We start from the raw sequence: 25,287 nt of genomic DNA, 5'->3' as shown, positions 1-25,287 counted from the left end.
GATTCCTACGGAGAAATATGGCAGTAACATAAAGGAGCCTCATAAGACAAACTGGCAAAGTGTCACAAAATCCAGAGGTGGTAAGTCCTACTGTTTCCTCTACTGAGGGGAAAAAAAGTGTGTAAGTGTTTTAACAAGAGAGCTTATAAATTTTTAGGTAACTTAGAAAATTCTTCATCACAAGTTACTTCCAAGCCAAGATAGTCTCCAGCCAAACAAGAACTAATTTCCCTATCAGACAGGAAGGCAGCTCAGGCCTGTTCAGTAATCTTTCATTTTTTCTGGTCAATTTACTAGGCTAACTAAGGAAGTTGACTGTCTTAATTACCATTGAGAGTGCAGTCATTCCACTCAAGGGCAGGGCTGCTGTTCAGAGGCACCTGGACAAGCCAAAGGAAAGGGGCTGACAGAAATCTCATTGAAGTCAGGGAAAAACACAAAGTCCTGTGTCTGGGATGGGTTAAACAGTGCATTAGGATAAACAGGCTGCCAGCCTGGGGCACACCGTCCCTTGGGGCCCTAGTGGACGCTTGAAACGTGATCCTGCAGTGCAGCCCGACAGGGCTGGTGGCTAACAGCATCCTAGTGAAGTGAATATCGCTTTTTACTCAGCACTCGTAACGTGGCACCTTCAATAAGGCATCCCGTTATGGGTGCCCCAATACCAGAAAGACTCGTTAACCTGATCGAGTGCACTGAAGCCACGGCGATGGTGGGGCCCGGAGCACTTGATCTGTGGCCCTGCTTGGAGTGGGAGCTCGGTCTTGAGTCTTCAACGGGGCCTTTCCCCGTGAGGGGAGGGAGAGTCTCCGGCAGCTGGCCGCAGTACAGCCCGCCTCAGCACCCGCCTGACGCCCCGCACCTAACGGCTCCAGCCCAACGGCCGCTCCGCGCGCCTCCTCCGCGCGCCCGCGCAGGCCCCGCCCCCGCGGCGGCCGCTCGCGCCCTCACTTCCTGGGGCGGGTGGGTTGAACATGGCGGCGGGCTGCAGGGGCGGGTGGTGTTCCCTCTGCACCGCGGCCGCTCTGCTCCTCGCAGCGGTGCTGGGTCCCGCCGCCTCCTCGTCCTCCTCCTCCTCCTCCTCCTCCCGGGCAGGGAGCCCGGGCGAGCTGCGGAGCCGCGTGCAAGTGCTGGGCGGCTCCAACTGGAGCCTGGTGTTGCAGGGCCAATGGATGTTGGAGTTGTGAGTAACGGCCGCTTTCCCGCCTGCCTCAGAGGCAGCCGGTGCCGGGGGGGGGGGGGGGGGAGGGCTTTCCTGTGTGCGGTGTCCGGCGTCTTCCGCCTCAGCTCGGCGCCTGTCCAGGGGAGCGGGTATGGCCGGTAACGCCTGCTCCAGCGCGGGGAGAGAGGGGCCGGGCGGTGCCGGCCTTCCCACCCCGCGAAGGGAAGTGCGGGAGCTTGCAATGGCTGGCCCGGGGAGGGGGGGGGCGCGGGCGGAGGCGGCCGGGCGGTGACCACGCAGGGATACCTAAGGCCTATGATCCCCTCTTCCACCGAGCGTTGTCAGCCCTGAGCTTCCAGGTACATGCTCACCTTATTTGAGAGGATCTGATAAAAGTAGCTTTCCTTCAGGTTCTCGTCCTGTGCAGGTACAGAGGGCCCGAGCGCCCCAAGGTTAAACCGGGCACATTTCAGTGAGCCTGTCAGCGGTGTTATTTGAGAGAACTACCCGCTGGGCAGTAGTGTCAGGCACTGTACCTTGCACCACTTACCCGTTCGGGACTTTCAGTGGATTCTGTGCAAGCTAGGAAGGCTGAGTTTGGTAGGTAATATTTAGCAGGAGTAGGTTTCCAAAGTGGTGTTACATAATATGCCGGTACGCCCTCACTTCCAGCTGCCTTGCTCTAGAGTTCTTGTTCAAGAAGATGCATCAGATTTCATTAACTTTTCAGTTCTGCTGTTGCCTTATCCTGGTGACAGCTAGAGAGGTTTGCCTATTGCCGTCTGGCGTTTTAAGTGCTTCCAACAAACCGTAGTGTCGTGGCTTCACTTGTGACATGCTACTGTTCTTGAAACATGCATGACGTTTTGCTCTTGGAGTCTAACTCAACTGCTTGTATTTAGAAGGGGGAAAAGGAACTTGAGGGTCTTTTCTTAAGACAGCAGTTAAAAAAAAGTAGTATAAGCAGGCTGTATGCTCACATGATATCTGTGTGCTGTGCAGCTATGAAACAGGACTTTATTGTGGCATGTGTGCTGCTCCTCTGGGGAAGTGCTTGAGTTTGAAACAGACTGGGTAGCCTGTGAAACGGACTAGGTTGCCCATCAACATCTGAACTTGTGTTCCCTTATAAATACTTACGCAGCTGCTTTAGGTTTTGTTTTAGTGTTGAATTTGAGTTATCTTCAGTCTCTTATTAGGGGGAGGGACTATCACTTCCCCTAGGGCTTTACTGCTCAGGATCCTACTGGACACCTGGTATTAATCAGTGAATAGATGGGAACAGTCCTGAAATAGCTGAGAGACCCAGGAAGGCCCACTGGTGTGGCTAAGGATTTGGGTTTGACTTTAAGTCTCTTTTTTCCCCTTTAAATTTATTGTGTTCTATGAGGTGGGGGAAGAGATGATCTTGGAGTGGGAGAAAATAAATTTATTTTTTTTAATTGAAATATTTCTACTTCTGACATCCTAGTCCTATGTGGACACTATTGTATGAAAGTTACTGATGCATACGTGAGTTGGTGAATCTTAAGGAGCAGAAAGGTTATTTATGGTGACTCAAAGTTTTTATTTCTAAGAGAAAATATTTAAATAATTAGTGGTACATGCCCCTGAGGAAGAAAGAAGAGAAGAACTGACTGAAATCAGAAGTGGCTGGGATAGCGAACAGTTAAAATCCTTAGGGAGTCTTTACTCCACTTGAAACACTTCACTCTGGATTGGAGTGACAGGTAGCTGACAATAGCAATGGTGGCAAAGTTAGCTTAGTGCTAGTGGAATACAGTACATGTTGCTTCATTGCTTAAGTTAGACTTATTTTTGTTTTATGTACAGTGTTTGTGTGAAAGATCCTTGGTCCTCCATGCTACTTTCTGTGGTACGTTTCTAGTGCTTTCTGCTTTTCTCCTAACTGAGAGGGAACCTGTCTTTATTGAGGATGCTAACTCAATGCTGCTGTTCTTGAGTTAGTGAGAGTTTGAGATTCCCAGTTGTGTTTAAACAGGAGTTTGAGATCTAGTACTGATTCTTACGATTCTTGCAGCTCTTTTCATGCTGATGGATTTTGACTTTTACTGATTTTAATCTGGTTCAGAGTTCGTGATCCTGACAGGAGTCCTGCATGTCAGTTCATTGATTCCTTCCATGCTGTGTGATAGGTCAGTTGGCAAGACTGCAGTATCATTTATCAAAACCCCATTTGCACAGAGAACCTCCTGTTTGTTTATAAGACCTTTGTTTTCCAGCAGTACTTATTGTTATAGGTTTTTTAAATGCACATATTATTATAGGATCTCTAAAAAAAACCCCAAAAATAAAATTCTATCTCCTGCTTTAGATTACTGGCTTGAAGCCTTCTGCCCTGGTAGGAACAGGTACTAGTACTTCTGTTTAATGTCAGTTTTTCTGTTTGTGAAAGTAGTATAGGCAAATTATTGCATGCTACCACTTTTTTGTTGTTCTCAGATGCACAAATAGAGAAACTTAAGTCAGAAATTACTTGTGTGCGGGGTTTGCAGTGGAAATAGGATTTTTTTTCCTTCATTCCTCCTAGCTGAAGAGTGTGTACTTGGCTGACTTTTTGTAAATATTCAGTTTTTCATAGCTGGCAAAATTGCAGCCACTGGAAGCACTGCTGCATTTCATTGATAAAAATGTTCTGGATAATTTTGTGTCTCTGAAAGACATTGCAACACTTTGCTTACTGTTACTGTTGCAGCATACAGATCTGTGCTGAAGTGCTGTGAGTGTGGTACTGGAATTAACTGTTTTTAAAGGTTTCCTTATGGACTTGTTTCTACTCTGTAGCTGCAAGATAATGATTTGTTAAGATGAGGAGTTTTCTTTTTTTTGTCTTTATTTTTAATATTCTGTCTGTTAAGAATACAGAAAACGAATTTCAGGTCTGTTTATTTAAAAGTGCATTTTGCATTTGTAAACATAGCTTGTTCCAAGCTTGATTGATCTTAATTTAACATCATCTTCTTTCTGAAGTAGATTAAAACAAACAAACAACACACACACACATTGTCATTTATTGTTAAACGTTGTCCTGCTACCTAGCAGGCCAGATTATCACAAGGGTTCAGTCTTCCCACTAGCACTTTTGTCTGTAGTTTCAAGGGAGTGTGCTAAAAATGTAGCTGAATGTTTTGGTATTTGCATAGTTTAATGCTTTTAAATAGTTGGCTTGAAACAATTTGTGTAAATAAACTCCTGAAGAGTTCCACGAATTATTTAACAATTACTGTAACTTAGATTGAGAGATCAAGAAGATTGGGAATTTTCTGTTACTTCTTCTTGATTTCTTAGTATCCAGGCTTTTCTTTGTCATATTCCTGGAAAAAAAAAAAAAAAAAAGGCGGGGGGAATGAAAAACAAGTTATCGCAACTCTGCTTTGGTTCTGAAGCTTCTACAGCCCTCCTGACTGAGTTCTGAGGAAGTGACCAAATTATTATGGACTCTTATTTAATAACCGAACACGTGGCAGATTACTGTGCTGTGCCTTGGCTGAACAGAAACTGAGAAAACGTGAGACTGAAATATCCTTGGTAGCAGATGCTTTACTATTATAGAAGGGGACAAAACCATGTAGAATGATGGAACTTAATCTGCTGAAGTTCTAGAGGATTTCACATAATCTTTCGGTGATTGGCTTTCTATTTTAAAAATAATTTCTCCATCTTTAAAAAAAATGCTTGAGATAGAAAGTTGTTGGGGTCCTTTTTTTTTTTATTATTGCAGATGGTACTGTTATCCTTTTCTTGTTTTTGAAACTAGAGAGCTGAGTAACTATGATATACCCTGCTTTGCTTCTCATCTTGTTCTTGGAAGTTTAAAATGTTACCTTACAGAATACAATTTGTTTGGCTTGTAGTGCATCACACCACAATGGTATACAGTTACTTTTCCCCTTTATTCAGGTATTATTGGAAAAGAGATGCATGTCAGGTTACTAAAGTAAATAACAGCAGAATGGGAATTCATAAGGTTGAGCTTGCACACTGAAACAAATTCCCCAGAGCAGTGCCTCGGTGTCTGTCACTTCAGCAGGCCCATCTGTGATTTAAGGCATTTAAGTGAAACTTGGCAGGAGAATGCAGGGAAGAAACCTCCTTTGCTCTTAGAGGTAGGGAGGGCTTTGAAAATTTGTAAAAAAAACTTGTTTAACTTTTGTGGAGCAACTGTTTTTGGGTTGGGAGATCTTGCCTGTCTGTTTTGAAGGGGTTTTGGCACATGGGAGGAAACTTCTTGTCAGCTTCTGGAGCATGTATTATTATGAGATAGATCTTGGTAGATTACAGGGACTAACTTCTGTATCTTTGGCTACTACCTGCTTGCTTGAAAAGTAGACTAAAACCATAAATAGTTGACTTTCTGAAGCTTATCTTTTGTTGAAATTACAAAGCCGCCTATCCTGCCTCAAGACCTATCTGTATTTAGGAACAAGAATGAATTAAATGATAGTCTTAAGGTAACAGCCAAACACATCAGGCATGGTCTTTTTTTGTTTTTTTTTTTTTTTTTTAGGTATGTTTATTGAATCTGTAGCAATAAGGCAAAACTACCTGAAAGAATAAAAGTAATAATTATTTCATTCTGATACTATTTTTACCATTCTATTAGGTAATGTTTCAACATATGCACCTCTAAACTTAATAGTACTCCCAATCTGAAATCCAGCAAATAGCTTGGTTTACTGTAAGCAGTACCTTTTATAAAAGTTGTGTGTCTTGAATCAAGAAAAAGTAGACTGAAAGGGGAAACTTTCATCTTTGCCTATTTTTCTGTTTTCTCTTCAGCGAATTCTCTGATGCCTGTATCTATAAGCTGTTTCTCCTTTGTTCCGAGATCCTTGCAACTTCGTGAAATTGCCATTAGAGCAATTTGTAGAATGCAAAAGTGTAGAATGGTATTTGAGGTTACATCTGTTCAACACCGGTAGTTACTGATAGTGAAAAAGCAGATAAAAGGTGTCAGTTACACTCATTTGAAAATGAGTGAATTGGTGAATTCCCTAGCCAAGCAGTTACAAGAAGAGAGATGAGTGGCTTGGAGCTGGAAACTGTGTATCAGTAAATCTTAGTAAAGTCATTCTGTGTTTACTGATCAGCTCTGTAGTGATGTGACTGAATGGCATGTTTGCTTTTACTGGTTTTAGGTATTTATTTATTTATTTGTATTGCAGCCATCAGTGAAGTTACTGGTATTTGAAAGCCAAAGCTTGGTCTTTTATGCTTTAGATCAGAGATAGACACACACTTTGCTTTGACTTTTTAAGAGTTTAAAATTTTGCTTTTGGATTGCTTTCTTTATGCCTTCTGAAAAAGTTTCAGGTATTGTAATGGGTTGGAGTAGGAACTGGAAAACACCTGGCTACTTTGAAATAGTGATTTTTATCCACTTAAGTCAATTGTTCTTTCAGTGGACCTGACCAGAAGATAGATGTTAGTTTCCTTATGTATGGAGGGTAGACAATGTATGAGGATATTTCAGTTGTAAAACTTTGTGCTATGTAAGAGGACTGGTAATGTCAGAAATGAGGTGTATGTTGAGAAATGTGTGATACCTGCTTGCAGTGAATAACTTGGCAGTGTATAATTTATAGGTATGTGCTGTTTTCAATCTGACTTTTAAATGCTGGAGATCAGTAAATTGCTTTTTAATGTGTAACAGGCTACTGAAAACTTCATTTCCTTAACCAAGTGCCCAGGTCTTGATTTAAATTCCAGTGGACTTTGATTTTTAAATTGGAAAGACCTGGGTGCTGTATTCTTGGTGTGCTTGTAGGGCATAGGGCACAGCACAAACAACAAATTAACAGCTAAAGGTACCCCCTTGTGCAAAGGGAGAAGCTAGAGGAGTAACAGCCTAAATTTGGTGGTGTTGACAAGGTGCTAATTCTTTCCTGATCTGTCTGTAGAGTAGAATAGAAACATAGAGTATGGCAGAAGAAATTTGGTTACATCTGCTTTTGTGAGTGACCTGGTCTTGCATCTTATGACTTGATGAAAAGTAATGGAGACTGGTTTCACAGCACACGTGGATCTACTTTCCTGCTCTGACAGACTTATTTATTTACTTACTTTTTTCCCGGGGAATATAAGAATGGTAGCTGTACTGTGACTCCTGTAGAAATACAAATCGGCCACAGTTCTAAAGGATTCATTAGAAGCCTTCATTGAAATAAAGTAAGTCCCTAAGCTTCAGTTCTTCAGAGTGCAAGAAGTTTTTTCAAACTTTTGATAAAGGTGACCAAAGTATGAAGTATTTTATGCTTGTGTATCGTGTTGAAAACAAAGTGTAAGGGGAGGTATTTTAAGACTGAGAGGGAAGCACAATAAGGCTTTGGCAATAGAATGTTTTTTGTTATTTCCAGGAGGCACTCCTGAATTCCATAGTGCTTCAAATGCTGCATAACAAATGCAGACAGTAAAGCTTCAGAAAAGTGAGGATGTCAAAGTAAACAGCAGTGATAACTCTTGGAAAAATCTGATGTCTATTTCAAGTTCATTCTTGTATATGTGGGGACAGGGTGTAGCCTGGCTGGCAAAAATTGGTGTAATTTCAGGAATGTAAAGCAAATATTTTAAGGCTGATTGTGCCGATGTTTAGCTTGAGTGGGTGGATCTTGTAGCATCACATGTGGCTGTTGCCATCCCACATCCAATATTGGTAATAAAAACTAGGAAGCCAACAACTAAGGCTTTTTGTGAAGTTCATTGTTATGTTCTGTCACTGCTAAACTTTGATATGGGTGGATTTTAATGCTAAAGAAAATGTTAATAATCATATAAATGTTAGCCATGTGTATTGAATATTTCACTTAATTTCATTTAGAAGAAAGGCTTATGAATGTGAAACTTAAGCATAAATGTTGATATGGGCCAAATTTCTATTTCAAGATCAGATAGTACCTTGAACAGGCTAAAGGGTGCATTAATCTTTAAAATCTCATGGCATGAGTTTGACGCATCTAGAGAAGCTGGATTTGGAAAACATTCTGACTTCTGTCTTTAATTTTAGAGCAACATCAGCAGCAGCATGTGATGCATGTGTGCAGTTTCTTACCTACCAGTCAAGCTACTGTAATACAATAATACTGAAGTACAGTGTCTGTCAAAATATTATTAAAAGCCTTCTGTAGGCCAGCAGCACAATGGGAAACAACTCTGCATGTGAGACTTGTTTCCAGCATCTTTTTAAAAGATACTGAGGGGCTATTTCTTGGCAGGGTAAGGTTTATGGACTGTTTTCAGATACACTAATGTAAAGTGATGTTGATTCAAAAAAACACAGTATTAGCTTTCATACTTAAAATCATAAATTCCTAGTACAGTAAAATACAACACATATTTTTAAATTGTATCTTTAACTTCCAAATGACAAGCTTTCTTTTTTTAAATACTTAGGTCTCAAAACTACCATAAAGCATTCAGAGTAAATTTGATTCCACCTCTTCTGTGAGAAATTACCTGGTTTAGGTTCAGTCTTATTTTCATGAAACATCTGTGGGTGGCTGGAGAGGTGTCAGTCTGCAGCCACTAAGTAAGCATTCCTGATCAGAAGACAGCCCAAGAATAGGAAGTGCCACTCTTTAAGTCAGATAATAGTACTGGCAGACAAGCTGAAGGAGTAAGGGAGTTCCTTGTAGAGGTTCCCAGTTAGAGTGTAGTGGTTATGTGGACCGTTTGCCCATAAAGAAATCTGTTTCTATTGTTAGCAGTGGATGAGGAGCGTGGTAGCATATATGAAGTAATGTGAGAAGTAGTGTGTCTCTAGACCTAGTATTTTTGCTCCCTTTCATTTTAAAATATCAGAAACTTGCACATACACATTTCCACCTCTACCCCCCAGTAAATTAGGTTAAACCATGTAAAGGTTTCTTTTCATTTGTAAAAGGGTAAGTCTGTGTATGGGCAATTGCCATGGCTTAGTTACGTGCTATACCTAGCTGTTCCATGTTACCTTAATTGCGTATATGACAGACCATTGAAAGCTGCACAAGTTTGACATAGACTTTGGGAACCAAGTTAGGGTAAAATACATAAAGATGGCAAATGGGGTTTTATCAGCATTTAAGCATTATCTGATATTATCCTTTCGTGTTAGCTGTTCTATCTCCATGTTGATATTATCAATAACAACTGCAAACTTAGTTTGCTTATCCCAATAGGTAGTATTGAAAACTCAGTTTTTGAAACCTGCTTTCTTACTTTTCTCCTGTTTTTTCTCAGAATTAATTTCAGCAAGATGGGCAGCATGAGCAGTAGGAATTTGATGTGCACTCTTTAAATCTCTAAAGAGTGCTATCAAAAAGGGCATGCTTTGATGTATTGAGTAGTGGGCTAAGGCAAATGTAATTTCTGAAAGTTCTGAGATGTGGGAAATCAATACAAAATGTTACATTGAAGGATACCGCTTCAGAGGACAGCCTGGCTTCAATAATTTAGATAGCTGCAATGGAAATGGATTTATTTCATATGTAAATAGAATAAATCATGGGTGGTGAGGGGTTTGGATAGGAATTTCTCAAATCTGTGGAGATTTGTGTTTGTCTTAATAATGTGAGGAGGAACGTAGGGGTTGATACAAAGCTACTCGATCATCTTATTCAGTACACTTGATTAAGAAAAACTGTAGGCTTTTTCCTTTGTGATTGATGTGTTTGTATTTTCTCTGTATAGTAAATAAACTTGAATGTCTGTAAGTGTAAGGATATTAAAATATTTAACCTGTCTTCCCCCTTTAGCTATGCTCCTTGGTGTCCAGCTTGTCAACAGATTGAATTGACATGGGAGAGTTTTGCAAAGGAAAGTGAACGTCTAGATATCACTGTGGGAAAGGTGGATGTCACTCAAGAACCAGGTATAGTATGAAATAGACTGTTTTAATAAAAGGAATTATTCAATATAAGTACCACTTAGTATCTGGGACTGTGCTTTATTTTACTGGAGTACCGGGGATACTAGCCAAGTCAGTTAAGAGGTTTCTAAATAAAAATAACGTTATCCACATTTTGTTTGTCCGTATAGTTCATACCTGTGAGCCTGAGTTTATAAACTCAGTTTGAAGGATTAAAGAATTGGGGAAGTGATCTGGCTTAATACTGTATTAAAAAGGGCTTATTCTCTATTTTAATCTACTTCACTGAAAGCTGTTGCCCATCTCATTCCTCTCTGCTCCAAACTGTCTGCAGAAGAATCCAGTTCTGTAGCCTCCAGTTACCGAGAGTGTCAGGGTGTGGTAACATTACCGCAATGTGAGCCTGCTTTAATAAGTTCTTAACTGTTTCCATGGTAGTGCTGTTTTCTTGTCTTGTTTAATTGTAGTGGTGCTTTAAAGTGTAGATGTTATTGTTGTTTTCTGTTGGTGATGCACATATGCAAATGTGTTTACAAAAAGGGTTTCCTAACTGTCCACAGAAGCGTGAACACAATCTTATTTATTCCTTTAGTGACTCCCTTAAAAGTTTTGGATCTATGTTTGTGTAAGCAAGTACCAATATTGTTTAAACCTCTGCATCTCTTGGGAATGCTTCATGCTTGTTTTGGCTTCAAACGGATAAAAGATTTTATCAGCAATATCAAAAGACTGAGAGAGTTAGGAAGATGTTACTAAAATAAAAAGGGCTAAGCTTTACTGATTGTCCATTTTATTATTTGAAAACATGCTGAAGAAGTTAGCTTTATCAAGTTAACACCAGGGAAATGACTTAAACTCTGGTCTCAGAGCAATTTAAGTTCACAAGAAAATGCCAGCTGTTCTAGACCTGTTGTAGGCTAATGTTTTGTTAAAAGTTTAGAAGTATACAAAAATCTGATGCCAAAAAGCTGTTGATGTGGAGCCCTGTTTAGTGCATATATTAATAATTTACAGTTTATTAAACAGATGAGTTTGAATATTAAAAATTTTTGCATAGATATAAACTTAAAGTCAGCTTCTGCACATAAACAAAGTAGTGGTTACTCTGGAGTTAAGGCTGCAAATGGGGATCCGTTATAATCCTATCTTGTTATTTTCTCCCAATTAGGGATTTTTTTGCCTATGCAGTGTTCAAAAAAAAGGATTTCAGTCTTGATTGTGGCATTTGGATGTGACTGTAACTTAAAAAAGCACTTTCAGAAGGCTATAAAAATGAAATACTTGAGATCTTGAATTATTCTTCCTGGTAAAGAACTTGAACAGAAGTATTGGGACCTGAAGGGGACAGGTACTTGATACTTTATTTTGGTCTAAATTTTTCTGAGTGATGTCAGATTCTTAAGACCTTAGATGTGACTTTTAGCCAGAGATTCCTTAAATATTTGAATTTCTAATGTTGCTGAGAGTCTTGACCTCTGAGGATGTTTGACTTCTGCATGTCAAAGCACTGACCCAAAATGATGAATTTGTACTAGAGCATGCATAATATATCTACAATATCCAGTTCAGCACAAAGCATGAAAACCATAGCCACTTCTGAAACTAATGAATACTCAAACTGGAAAACAAAGATTTATTACAGATTTAACCTTTGGTGCTGATGTAATGTTGAATGTATATGAGCTCCTTTGGAAGCTCTCCAAAGTTATTGAGGTATTTTTACTATAGGCTTATGCTTCAGCCTTTCTTGGTGTGCTTAAGTGCTCTAGCTCCTGTTTTTGCTTGCTCAATGGTACCTTAATTAGCTTTAGTTATGTAACCCCTTCATCAAATTGAAAGTAGTCAAAATGCGTTAAATTAGGGGAAAAACACTAGATGAGTGCAGAGTTGCGTAAAATTGCACTTCCAAAACCTTCAGGAGAAGGTAGCCATTCATGGTGCTTAATTACAGGAGATGCCCAAAGAATAAATGCACTGGAGCCTTAATGGATTTACAGCCTATTTCAGTCACTTGATGTGCTAGTCTTAAAGTGCTTATTCTTTCCTCATCTTTTCTATTGAAACATTCAGTATTTCAAGAGCACTTCTGGATCTCAAAATTCTGTATATTTGTGGTGCCTTCTTAAGCTCCCAATCACAGCATTTACCTGTGATTTAAAGTGAGACTTCTTGTGTTTTCTGTAATCTTTGAGTACTTGTTTGATGAAAGCAGCTTTCTTTTTGGATGGCATCTATATTCTCTGTATTTGGGGGGAGGGGGGTGGGGTGCAAATACTGAAGTAATTTTCCTGTTCTTGATTATATGTTGACTTTATAATGGATATATGTCACGTTTTTATTTGCAAACAAAAACAGATGCTTAACTGTATTTCAAGTTAAAACTACTAGCCGGTTCAAGTTTGTATGAAACGTGCACCAAAACAATTTACTGTCTGTTCTTAGCTTTTTGTAGCTGGCTCACGCCTGGTTTTACTGATCTAAGGAGGTGCCTTAGGTAAGCAGTAAACCTCCAACTACAGTTTTGGGGATGCTTAGATGCATTTTGGCAACAGATTTTATATTTTATAATTTATGGATTTCATTGTTCATTCTGAGACTGTTGGTACTTGCTCTAGGATAGGCTACTGCTAAGAGAGATTTAAGCTAACTATTTTGTTTTCTGGGTGCCTGACTAGCATTTGTAAGAATTTCAGAGAGTCTTTCAGTGTTCCCATAATTTTTGCTGCTCTTAAGCTTATTGTGTGCTTTATGGCTCTCCACCTAGTTTTATCTTGTGCAGCTGTGCTTCTGTTTGATTAATTCTACTGTTACACTTGTGGCTTTGTTTACTTCACATCTCCCTGTGCTGGCACAGGTTTTAGCTGTTTTATGAAGTTTTCCACCATGCTGCTTCTCATAGCAATAAAGGCGAAAAGTTGAAATGAAGATGACTTCCTTTTTGGAACTTTAAAGATGCTTGCACCTGGTTTGATTTAAGCATCTTAAAAAAACCAAAACCCCAAACACAAACAATAAAAAACCCACAACCCTTTTTTGCCTATTCTGTAGGGGAAATCACACTAGAAAAAGCATTACTACTGAAACTTTTAAAAATACCTGGCTTAGTTCAGTCTGGCACATCTCTGCCTCCAACGGCAGAAACTGTTGCTGTAATACTTTTCCATGGTTAGCTTCCTGATGCAGAAAGCTGTTTACTTTATTGAAAGCTGAATAAAGACGTAGTTCCCCAGAAAATTATCACAAACTTTATAAAAGCAAAAGTCAAATAACTGATTTGTACTCTTTACATTGGTACTTTATATGAATGGCAATTGCTAGCTAGAGGAATGTAGCCCTTACTAATGGAATTAGACTGCATATCTAGGGGTTGATAATCTCTGAAGTCTGCTGTATTTTTTTGCCAAAATAGACTGCATTAGTAGCACATTTTTTCATTTCTGCAGTCTTTAAGTTGGATGTGTTGAGTAGTAAATAATATTACTAAGCGCTAAGGTGAGTTCTTCCTCTCACTTGCAGGTTTTCTGACTCTCAGGAGGTGGTAGTGTCAATTAGCCCTGACTTTACTCAGATTTGGGAGCAGGGAGAGAGTGATATCTTCACCTGACAACTTAGCTGAGTCATACAGACAACCTGCTTATGAGATGTTCAGGAGCTTTATGCTTCTTGGCTGACTCTTGCAGTGAAGGCATACACTGGGAGATCTTCATTGGTGTACCTAACACAGTTATTCTGTAGCAGTACTTGGTGCAAGGCCAGAGAAATTCAAACATCTTTTCCCCACAAGCTGCTTTTTGATGATTTGGATAATTTCTCTGTCCTATGAGTTGCATTATGTTGTCATTGTCTAGGGTGATACTTGTCAAAAGATTATTATGTATTTGCCAGTCAGTGGGGGTCAATTCCAGTCAGCCTCTTGAAGTCCTACTTTAGCCTTTCTTTGTCCTTTCTGCTGTCTTCTGTCTGATGATCAAAATGCTGACATGACTCACCCTTCTGGATGGTGTAAAAAATTATTCTCATGGCTTAAATTTGCAATGTTTTACAGAACAGAATGCTGAGACATCCCAAGCTTTATTATAAATGTGTTGGCATACCACTTGTATTTACCTAGAGAGGAATAGTGTATGGGAAGGAAGGAAAAGAACATAGAAACGTTCAAAATATTCTCTTGCTACAGTCACGTTTGAGAGAGATTGAGCCTTCCTACAGAATATAAGAACAGACTCGTGCAGTATATGTGCATTATTTGGAGGAAGCAAACACAAAGATTAATTTATTTAATGACTTGAAGTACTTGACATCTGAAATGTGCAGCTCTAAATCATTTAAAATCAGCTAGAGGCTGAAAATTGGGGGGGCTAGAGTTTGTAAGCCTTTGTTGTCACTGCAATCATTAGTAGCCCAACTTTCTAGATGAAACAAAGGTCATCTGGATGAGACTACGCACAGACACAAGCACACAGCATCCTGGAATATAGATGCATTTGTGTGGCTCTTTCTCTTGGTTGGAGGTGCACACTGCTGGTCTGGCCAAAAACTTCAGTTGTGTGCAAATATTGATAAGGGAGATACGTGTAGAAAAATTACTTGTAGTAGACATTCTTCAAGGTATGCATTTTTTCCTAATTTGTCAACAGTATCTAGTCTCTGTTACTGTTTGTAGCATTTCTGAACACAAACTGTAAACCTGTACTTACAAAACAGTAGCAAAAGCTATGCAGCCTGCTGCTTTCTAGTCTACAAATACAGATCTATAGGTATTTATAGATAAGTCAGAATGCTGAGAAATTTCAGTTTTACTTAACTGTTTGATGTGGTTTTTTTCTTCCCTTTCTAGGCTTGAGTGGTCGTTTCTTTGTCACAACACTTCCTACAATTTACCAGTAAGTGTGTCATACTAGAAACAGTTGTCTGTTTCAGTAGATGTTCTTTTTTCCTGTCCTGTTTGAACAGTGGCATGGAAGATGTACTGAACAACTGGCTTATTTCACTTTTGTCAATCCCTAAAACATTTTTCAGGAGCTCAGTGCACTAAATGAACATGAAGTGTGTGTTTTTAACTTATGGGGGAATGTTTTCCTATAGACAGTTTTGTACCTAGATAGAAGTGGTGCTTTTTTCAGTCTGGAAACAATATTTAATAGCATTTGTAAAAACTGGTGCAGGTTTGCAGTATTGCCTTCTAGAAACCTGACTGTATGTGAGCAGACACACTTGATTGTATAGAAGTGTCACTAAAATTTCTCACTTGAATAATGGACTGCATAAGTTGCATGTAAAACTACAGAAATTTTCCACTGTTTGTTGTACTGCTTCTGTGTACTGCTTAGAATTCTTCATCTATTGACTTAGTACCAATATGTAGCTGTTGACTCCTACTTGCCACTTGTTTTAAACTGTAACTCTGAAACGCAGGGGAAAAAGAAGGAATACTGACTTGATTTCAGTTCAGGTTATTGTTGGAGCTTTGATTGTATGATGAAGTCCTCACCTGAGGCTTTTCTTTAGTTTAAGTGACTTTACGAAGTTCCCCTGTTATCAATACTGTTAAAAATGGATCAGAAGAGGTGTTTGCTGTATATCTTCTCCAATAAGAAGCTGTCATCCTTTAAATATTGAACCCTTAATAAAGTCATGGTATTGTGAGTAGTGCATATATATACACACACAGAGACACACACATATATATGCACACTTTTAATTCTGAGTTGTGTCTAAAAATTGGTTTGGTGGTTATCCTCATGTGCTTTGTATTTTCTGTAATGCGAGTGACTATTTAAGAAAAAAGTGGTTTTAATAAATGGCAAAAGCTCATGCATTTTTAAAAACTGAGACCTTCCATCATGGATTACAGTTTTAAAACATACTGAAAATGCTTAGGTGTTCAACTTTCTGAGCAAGTCGAATCTATAATGTATATGGGTTTTTGTTTGGTTTGTTTTTTTTTTTACCATAGATACAGTTTAAGGGATATCTGTGTTATTGTATATTTCCGTTTTTTAGTGCAAATGATGGAGTATTTCGCAGATACCGAGGCTCACGGACATTGGAAGATCTTCAAGGTTATGTTTTGGAGAGAAAATGGGAAGCTGTGGAACCTGTAGCAGGATGGAAGTCTCCATCTTCTATAGTGTAATACTTTGTTTTTATCAACAAGAAACATGTTTCATAGCTCATTATTCATTAAGAGTGCTATGTTGACAGCTTCAAGACAAAAGGCTTTTTTTCCCTAGTCATGTAGGCTTTGCAGAAGCAATCTGTATTGACAGCCTGCTTTCCAGTTTCTCACCTTTAAAAGCAGTTTATTTTCTGCATCCGCTTTTGTTGGTGCCTGCTAAGGCTTGTTTATATAATCTTTGAAAATATATAAAGAAAAAAGTACAGCCACTGAGCATTATGTGTCATTTTCAATATCTGCTAAGTACTGGAACCAAATGCATGTTTATGTAAATTATTACTTCATGACTTCTGGCTACTTGGGGCAGGCAGCTTTAAGGATTTCTTGTTTATTTGTTTAGAAGGAAGTCTTGTGTTCTCTCTTGGAATAGGAAACAGTGTAGTGCTTACACAGTATATTGGAATTGTTTTTCAGAGCATTGAATTTACTTTGAAATAGCGTAGAATGCTTGTGTGATATAAAGGATGAACCAAAGATGTGAATGGCCTGCATTTGATTCTGGCTAAGCTATTATGTGTAAATTCATGTCAAATATCCTGTGAGTGTCCTTATTTTTCATCTGACAGTGAGGAAGAGCTGTAGGATATTTAGTAATCGGGAGAGGAGCTACAGGGCTGCATGCTGCTGTGACTTGGGGAGAAGGTGGTTACAGCTGCACAGGGTTAAGCTGTGGAATTGCTATTTTTTGATTATGCTCAAATGTCATCTTTCAAGTCAGTGTTTAGATGCTTTGTGTTGAGCTGGCTTAAATTAACATAATTTTGTTTGCAGTAGCCTCCTTCTGACAATTACTAGGGCCTGAATGGCTTTGAAAGTCTATAGAATCTTTTTCTGGTTTCTGTGCAGTTTGTTGTGTATCTCAGCTCCTGTCTGTCTTGTAACCTGTTCCTTCCATTTCTTTGTTTTTTAGGATGCATGGCATGGCAGGGCTGTTTCACCTCTCTGGATGGATCAGGGTAAGTAACTATGTAGTAGTGTTTTCCATACCCCCTTTTTATGCTTAGAATAATCTGTTTAGAAGTCAAAACCTAACTGAATATTTTTATTAACCTTTTATCAGAGTTAAATTTTCCTTACATTTACTGTACATTGGGTGAATAGTATCTTTGGACTATAGATTTTGTGGTACTAATGGACTATGCCAAAAATGGCAGTTTGATTGTAAAGATTATCATTAATACTGAAAATACTTACTATTCTTGTTATCTTGGTATAGTTAAAATGTTCTACTGAAGTGTGCTAACAGGATAAATTAGTTTTTTGAGAGCTGCAGCAAAAATGGTTGTAAACATCAGGAATACATTTAGTATCTACCAGGTTCTCTCACTTAATACTATTACTAAAGATTATATCCAGGTTCATTTTTAGCATTGTGAATCATGCCCTTCCGTAGTTTGTTTGCATCTAGGGTATTGTACAGGAGAAGAGAGGGTAATGGTTTTATTTTTTAGTAAGAATTTCTGCATCTGGATTTCAAAATGTCAATGCCATTCACACAGGTACACAACAAATTTGGATGAGTAGTTATCATGAGTAATTATCAGAAGTAAAGGAGAAAGGCTTAGCATACACTGAAGTATGCTTTGAACTTAAAAATATTTCAAGACCCTTTCATTTGGGAGCTATCAAAGTTTTTCCTGTAGCATGCAAATACTGAGAATTTTCAGACCTTTCCAATTTTGGTCAGGAAACTTACTCTTTCTTAAAATCATCAAGTGTAACCAAGATTGAGAGACTGTCTTTGTAGCAAAAGGTCTTAATATTGTAACGTGCTACAAAAAATAAAGGTAGTAGAGGGTTTGAACAGAGTTGGTATCGCTTCCAGCAAGCATCTAACTAACCCAGAATCAAACAGAACTTTCAGTTGTTAGGTTTCCTCTGCCAACTGTCTGATTCTTTCTTTCACTGAATAGTATTAACTTTTTATAGCCTTCTGACATTTCACTTCCATAGTTGCTGTGTAATGATGTTGTCTCTGTCCAGTTTCCTTCCTGAAAGATTGAATGCTCTGGGAAGAAACCTTCTCTAATTTGCTTTCTGCTTTGATGAATATTTGAGCTGCACATTTCATTACTCTTCTTGCTGTGCTGTTCTTGTATATGCTATAATAAATGTTGGAAGCTGTTCTAACATTAAAAAAAAAAAGAGCCTGGAATTTTGATATTTAAACTTTTGTAAATGTAGATTGTGGTTTGTTTTCTAATGGATATATGCTTAGAAGAGATCTAATGTCATAATTTACTTCCTACCAGACAATCTGACTCGATGTGATGCTTGGTTCAGTCAATTGAATTTATAGGTTTGAATAACAGACTTCAGTTTCAAAGAAGTCTTAATATTGTATTTGGATTATTCTCTTTAAATTTATAAGTGAAATCACTTTTTCAGTGTCCGCTTAGAATGGGTGGCTTCTTTTAAGAACTAAAGAGCTTGAGTAAAAACTATATGGCTTAATTTTAGTTAATGAATGAATTCCCAAATTTAAGTATGTATTTTCATCTTGTGCAATTTTTAAGTGTCTACCACTCTGCTTCCCAGATATAATTATGGGGATAAAGCTCTTCATGAAGTTAAATTTTTTTCACTTGGTGGTGTACTTGAGAGGTAGTTGTAAAAGGACACTTGCTTTTAACCTGACTTGATTCTTTTTTGGTTCTGAAATGTTTAAGTTACCTTTTTTAAATAATCAGCTTTGTAGACTTCTATGGGTGCTGTGGCTATCCTTATTGGGCACGTTTACTGTATTGTCTCCTTCCTACAACAGAGGCCATAAGAACAAATGTACAGATTCATGCCGTGGGTTCATCTAGCCCAATAGTCTGTCTTTGACAGTTCCCACCTTCTTACAGAATATAATGATCAAGAATGTTGTGATACTTTCTGCTATGCTCTGAGGCTTCATACATTTATCTGCAGTAAGATTACATATAGCATCTCTAATGCTGAGTACCTTAGGAATAAGGAATTGTGCATCCTTTGTTTAAAAAGCCTTTTAATGTGAACAACTCAGTAAAGAACAAGGTTTAATGGTGTCAAAAGAATTACAGTATAACATTTAAGGATGACTAGGGCTTGAGGGGGAAGACTTTAGTATAAATACTGTTAAATGAAAGGTCTTAATTGGATATCAATTTATGTAATGGTGACAGCAGTATCATAAGTGGTGTTAGGTATGAAGCTATTAAGTATCTTCTTCTCATTTCCAGCAAATTCATAGCTACCTCACTGGTACTCTCGGAATTCATGTTTGGATTTCTTATGCAATCTTCATCTTAGCTACCTTATTGATTGGCCTGTTCCTGGGTTTGGTAAGAAAGCATATTACTTTATTTTTCTCAGGTACCTAGAACTTTTGCTTTGCATTAACTTGTGAAAAAAAGAATAAACTTCACTGATAAGATGTACTGAAGTACCTTATTTTAATGACATATCTCCCTGGTATCCAGTGATAAGACACATGGGCATGGTTCAAAGCTGTGCCAAGGAGGTTTAGACTGGACATTAGGAAGCATCTCTTTACTGAGAGAGTGGTCAAACACTAGAACAGGCTTCCTAGAGAGGTGGTCGATGCCCCAAGCCTGTCAGTGTTTAGAAGGCTATGCCTGTAATAACATGCTTTGACTTGGTCAGCCCTGAATTGGTCAGGCAGTTGGACTAGATGATTGTTGTAGGTCCCTTCCAACCAAAATAGTCTACTCTCGTCTATTAAAATTCTTAAATATTCAGTACTGCTGATCCACTCTCCAGTGTTGTTACCTACTTCTGGTAAAGGTTAAGACTGGTTCACTCCAAAAAAGTTAACCTTTTTATGAAATTCATGCTTCAATTTAGATTTGTTTAGTCCATCCACTAAACAAGTGATTTTTATATTGGCCTTTTGTATCCAGACTTTTGTACTTAAGGACTGAATGAATGCGTGTGGTCAGAATTGTGTTAAGAGTCCCAACTTTTTAAAAACACAGGCTTTGTGGAGAGATTTTTATTAGCTGGAATAGGATTGTATTTGTGGGAGTTAGCAATGTAAGTATGCTGCTGCACTGTTATTCAAAATGAAAGGATGAAATATTTTTTTAAAGGCTTTGAAGATTTGGGGGTTTAATTGATTTACTCTATTCCAGGGCATAGCTTTGTGGTTACAGCTTGGTTTTAATAAAATCTGACTTAAATTCTTTCTCCCCTGTGATCTTTTGGTTTGAGTTCTCATTAGTAATTGAAAAATCTGACCTCTTTTGTTACTAACTAGAACTGGTGTGTTGATATATCAATTTCCAAAACATCAGGAAGGTTATTAAAACAAACCTGTTAGCTATATATGTGAATGATAAGGACTATATCCTGAGCCCTGTGTTGTTTCATCAGTGGAAACAGTCCAAAGTTGCCTTACCTGTGGAGCTGGGATTATTTCCTCTCAGAATATTTGAATGATGTGGCTCTGTGACCTCTCAAATATCAGCATTAAATGAGAAACTGAGCTGGAAAAGAAAATATAGATGGGAATAGAAGTTCTTTCAGACTAGTTGCTTGGTCTACAAGCATGTTCTGCAACTGCAAAGACAGTTTAAAACAGTTATGCTGATAACTGCTAAGTCACTATTCCATGTAGGAAGTGTAAAGATTGATTCTGGCACTTGGACCTCTGCCCTTCAGCCCAAATATTAGTGTTAGTGAAATGAAGAAAAATGGTGTAAGTGTGTTTCTCAGTAGTATGGGGAAGTGATTTCAAAGCAGTGTGTGTATTTAGGCAAAACCACGTTTTTATACCTAATTGAATTGGTATATATGAGCAAATGTCTTTCACTATCCAATTTAAACAGCTGCATTTTTCTAGATGGTAGATTTTCATCCCCAAATGAGTGCAAATCAAGTTAGTGTAACTAGGAGCAAATGAATATGATAATTTTTAAAAAAAACTTCCCTTCTTCCTCCTTCACTAAAAAAACCCAAACCAAACACGAAAAAGCTGAAAAAACGTAAGGTTAATCTTTCAGCTTTTTCTAAAAAGCTTTTCAATGATTGAAATGTATTTCTTTTAACATGGTATCATCTCTTTCTGCTGCGTTATTCTTGGCACATGACAATAAGACACAAATATCTTCTTGCAGTTTGATTGTATGTGTTTGACACTAGGCTGCTTTGAATAACAACAAGAAAAAATCCTAAAAGACAAAATCAAGCACAAAAGGTGGAAGTACACATCGTGGATTGGGGAGTCAGGGGTAGGAATTGAATAACATCCCAAAATACAGAAAATTTTGACCAAGAAGGTTTCATAAGTTTTAAATAAATAAAAAAATCTTCAACTGTGTTCTGGGCCTCTCAAGATGCAAGCCATTTCAAAACTGAGTAAATTTAGGGAAGTAGGAGGCAGAAAATTTGGAGTAGAAAGCAGAGAATATTGGCTGGTATACACTGAGAATGCAGTTTTTCCTGTCTTTTTATTTAGCTCTGATCTCTGAGCAAGAAAACATAATTTTCTAACTTTTATTGTATGTCTATCTAAAAAGGATGAGTAGGAGAATACTTAATAGTGCAGGGGCTGCTGGGATGATTTGCTAATAAACACTTTTTTTTCCTTTACACAGATACTGGTTTTGATTTCAGACTGCCTTTGCCCATCCAAGTCAAGATACAGAGCTGAAGCATTTGGTAAGAACTCTTAAGTGGGTGGGATACTGTAGGTTTAAATGTGAACTTGCAGGAGGGAGGGCAATACACTGTCAGGAACTTAGATGTGAGCCAATAATTCAGGTATTAATTTTAGTCACACTGACAAAGATTGGTATGTTGGGCTCTAAAATCCTGGTGTCACAGCATCCACCTGAAGGGTAGCAAAGCAGACCAAAAAAACCACCACTGCAAACCAACAGTAATTTGTTCTAGCTTCCACAGGTGTGAAGAGGCTAAATGCATTAAAATTGAGGAAGTCTTGAAGATAGATACTGGAGTTTGTGTATTTTGTGCAGGTGCATATTCACTAGACTTGTGGCTTAAATATAGAAAGGAATTTGCTTTGGCAGGACACTTCCACATCCTAATATGCACTTTGTATATTGCATTAGGAGATGCAGCATTCTGAATCTGTAAAATTCTCTATGTAATTTGTGGTTGGGGAAAGGAGGAGATAGAAGGAATCAAATTAATCTAGAGACTGCAGCTGTGGGGATGGGGGAAGCTGTTGCATCTCCTTCAAATACAAGAAGAAAACATATGTCTTCCTGATCCTTAGTGAAAGGGCTTCTGAATAGTATTCTGCTCCCTACAAACATGCGAGGCAAAAACTTGCACACGAAATAGTCTCTTGTGAGCACCATATGTGTGTTAAGCTCCAGAACACCTTTTGGTATGTTTGTGCTATTAAGTGGAGTCAAAACTTGACTGTAATTAAAAACTTATTTTTTAATTGCATACATTTGTGTGTATTGGTTTGCTGTTGAAGATGAAGGTGCATTTGTGACACTGGCCAATAAGACTTTAGCCAAATCTAGAATTTAAGTGTGCAAAATTACCATCTTCAAAATCTTAGATGTTCATCACTATCAAAAGAAAAATGCATCTATGCATATTTGTGCAGTATGCTATCCAATTGGCTGGTTGACTCAACAGCAGCTGTTACCTGACAGAGCTTACCAGTATCTTATCACTTTTCCACTGATTTGTTTGATAATGATACCTCTTCAAGGAGTCAGGTAAAATTGATCTTTCTGTAGTTTGTAACTTGGTGGAACAAAATGGAAGCTATCTATGCCTTATATGCAAGAAAACCAAATGAAAATGGAGGAGAAATACTACTGAAGATTTATTTGAAATAATTGAAAAATAAGGAAAATACAGTCCTGTACAAGTTTTCAATAATAACGTTTATGAATATTTCAGAATACATACACGGTGATGTAACTTGAAAAGACATCGTTCTAAGATTCAGTCTAACTTCAGTATTTGAAACTCCTCTTTTGTTTAGAAGAAGCAATTACAAAGGATAATGTGGAGAATGCAGCATTAGAAGAACCAGAGGAGGCTGCAGAGCTTTCCGCAGATGATGCGGAAGAGACTGCAGATGTAAAAGATCTCTCAGATGGAGAAGATGCAGCAAATTCAAGTGCTGATGACTCAGAGGAGGATTTAGCACTTGGAAAAGAATCAGGGGAAGAAGAAATGGAAGACTTAAGTGAACAACCTTTAGCTGATCCAGAGACTGAAAGCTCAGTAAGACAGCGTAAAAGTCAGGCGGCTGATAATGGACTATAGTTTTTTCGGTGGTGTATTTTGTACACTTGGACCAAAGAAGTATCAGACCCTGGGTCTGAAGCTGAAGCTTACACTTGATTTGTCATTTGTGTTTACGCAAAACCTCTGCTCTGTCAGCAGGCTTCTCTTTTTTTTTAAACTAATACTTGCTTACTTTGTTTTATAAGCACATATGCTGTGTGTTGCATAAAGTTGCATAACTTTAGCCATGACAATCAAAATGTGTATTTTATTTCTTTGAAGTCTTCTAAGAGAAAAGGAGTGTAACAGCCTCAGTTCACCAGCTGTAAAATGGTAATCTATGCTTGTGTTCCTTTAAGTATTAACCTAAGCAAGATCAGGAGTTTTAATTCTTTACAGTAGCTCGGCAGGACTGTGACTTTTCTGTCTGAATGTTTATTGTTTCCATATGCCACAGAAGCACCAGAGAAGTGATACAGTAGTGAAAGAAGGCACCTTACTAGTCTTCTGTTAAAAATGTTGTGTACGATGTGTTTATTTTTTATCACTTTCAACTGAAGCACCTTTCTCTTTCATTTTTATTAATGTTTGCTTTGAAAGTTTATCATACAGTATGCACCCAAATTTTTCAGTTTTTGGTAATTCAGAGGCATGTTGCACAGCTCAAGCTTGTCAGCTGAGTTTTTTGACCCAAGGAGTTTGAGTAATTGAAAACCTCAGGCCAAGAAAGTGGCAGCTAAGTGTTTAAAATATGTTTGAACTTTTAAAAGGTTTAAAGGAAATTATTTTGGTCAGGGGGGATTTTTGCCAAAGCATGACTCTATCTCCGCGCCCCCCCCCCCCCCCCCCCCCGCCAAAAGATTGTAGCAAGAAGTCTTCATTGTGCAGTCAGTAAGCTGTGTATTTCTTGCCAATACAAGCTTGTCATATGCAGTGCAGTTCTGCCATTTCCAGCTCAGAATACTTTTGGCAGAAACTGCTTTAGTAATATTAACTGAAGAGGCACTTAAAGTTTTAACTTTGATTGCGTTTCTACGTTTTGTCACTGGAATTGGCATGTTAAGAAAAGAGAGGGACACGAGTGGGTAGTGGGGAGAAGCTTTTGGTTTTGCTACTTATATCAGGATAAACATGGGTCTATTGAACTGTGTAAAGTGAAAATGGCTTGCCAGCTAGATAGCATTAGGTATGATTAGAAGACTTAAGTCATTAGAGATACCAGTATTTCCCTCCTTTGACTTCGTTAATATTTAAGGATTTTTTTGGTAAGGAATCCCTACAGTGAGATTCTGTATGTTCCTACTTTGTGGATGTGTGATCATGTGCATAAGATGTCTTAATCTTGGTTTTTTTTAATGTGTGTGTATATATATTTTGCATAAACCTTGCTAACATGCATGAATTTAATCTTGTTCTTCAAGAATAAAGAATAATCAGAGATGAAATCATCTCTCATTAGAAGAGAAGGTGCAAGTGCAAAATGCTGGTTTCCTTTGAGACTGAGATTAATAGGGCCAATTTGTGTTGAAAGTTGTTTTGGTTTGGGTGGTTTTGTTTTTGCTGTTTTGTTTTTTTTTTAAATAAATGCTCATAAAGAGCATATTTACTATGAAAGCTTAACTTTTCCTGTTGCGTATTGTGTCTTGGAACTATATGGTAGAAACTTTGCATTTGTCTGTTACAGCTGTGTAAAGAACAAAATTACACTGTGTATATTGACTATGAATTTTCTTAAGGACCTTTCTCAGTCTGGAGCTTGAATTTCATATAGTGGACACATAAATATGCTTTCACATTTGTGAAAATATATAGTTGATAATATATATAAATTGCACTATAATGAGAAAAGTTTGTCTTGTGTTATTTGGGTGCTGTCCC

The 25,287-nt window shown here is 38.1% G+C and overlaps 1 protein-coding gene across 1 annotated transcript; it reads left to right on the top strand.

Moving 5' to 3' along the window:
• Positions 1–944: 944 nt before the first annotated feature.
• On the top strand, positions 945–24,268 carry TMX4 (thioredoxin related transmembrane protein 4). Its single transcript, XM_049800918.1, has 8 exons — positions 945–1,183; positions 9,913–10,028; positions 14,863–14,908; positions 16,029–16,157; positions 17,114–17,159; positions 19,410–19,511; positions 21,786–21,849; positions 23,162–24,268. Exons 1-8 carry the CDS (start codon positions 975–977, stop codon positions 23,446–23,448), a joined length of 999 nt encoding a protein of 332 aa, XP_049656875.1. The 5' UTR covers positions 945–974; the 3' UTR covers positions 23,449–24,268.
• Positions 24,269–25,287: the final 1,019 nt, after the last annotated feature.

The sequence above is a fragment of the Accipiter gentilis genome, chromosome 5, assembly GCF_929443795.1.
Source record: "Accipiter gentilis chromosome 5, bAccGen1.1, whole genome shotgun sequence".
Taxonomy (NCBI): domain Eukaryota; kingdom Metazoa; phylum Chordata; class Aves; order Accipitriformes; family Accipitridae; genus Astur; species Astur gentilis.
This window is presented reverse-complemented; position numbering and strand designations above follow the sequence as displayed.

Bases quoted from the DNA above. Each gene is read 5' to 3' on its own strand.
- TMX4 (XM_049800918.1), top strand. From the start codon at position 975: ATGGCGGCGGGCTGCAGGGGCGGGTGGTGTTCCCTCTGCACCGCGGCC. The intron at 1,184-9,912 runs GTGAGTAACGGC...TTCCCCCTTTAG, and splicing joins GGCCAATGGATGTTGGAGTT to CTATGCTCCTTGGTGTCCAG. The intron at 14,909-16,028 runs GTAAGTGTGTCA...TCCGTTTTTTAG, and splicing joins ACACTTCCTACAATTTACCA to TGCAAATGATGGAGTATTTC.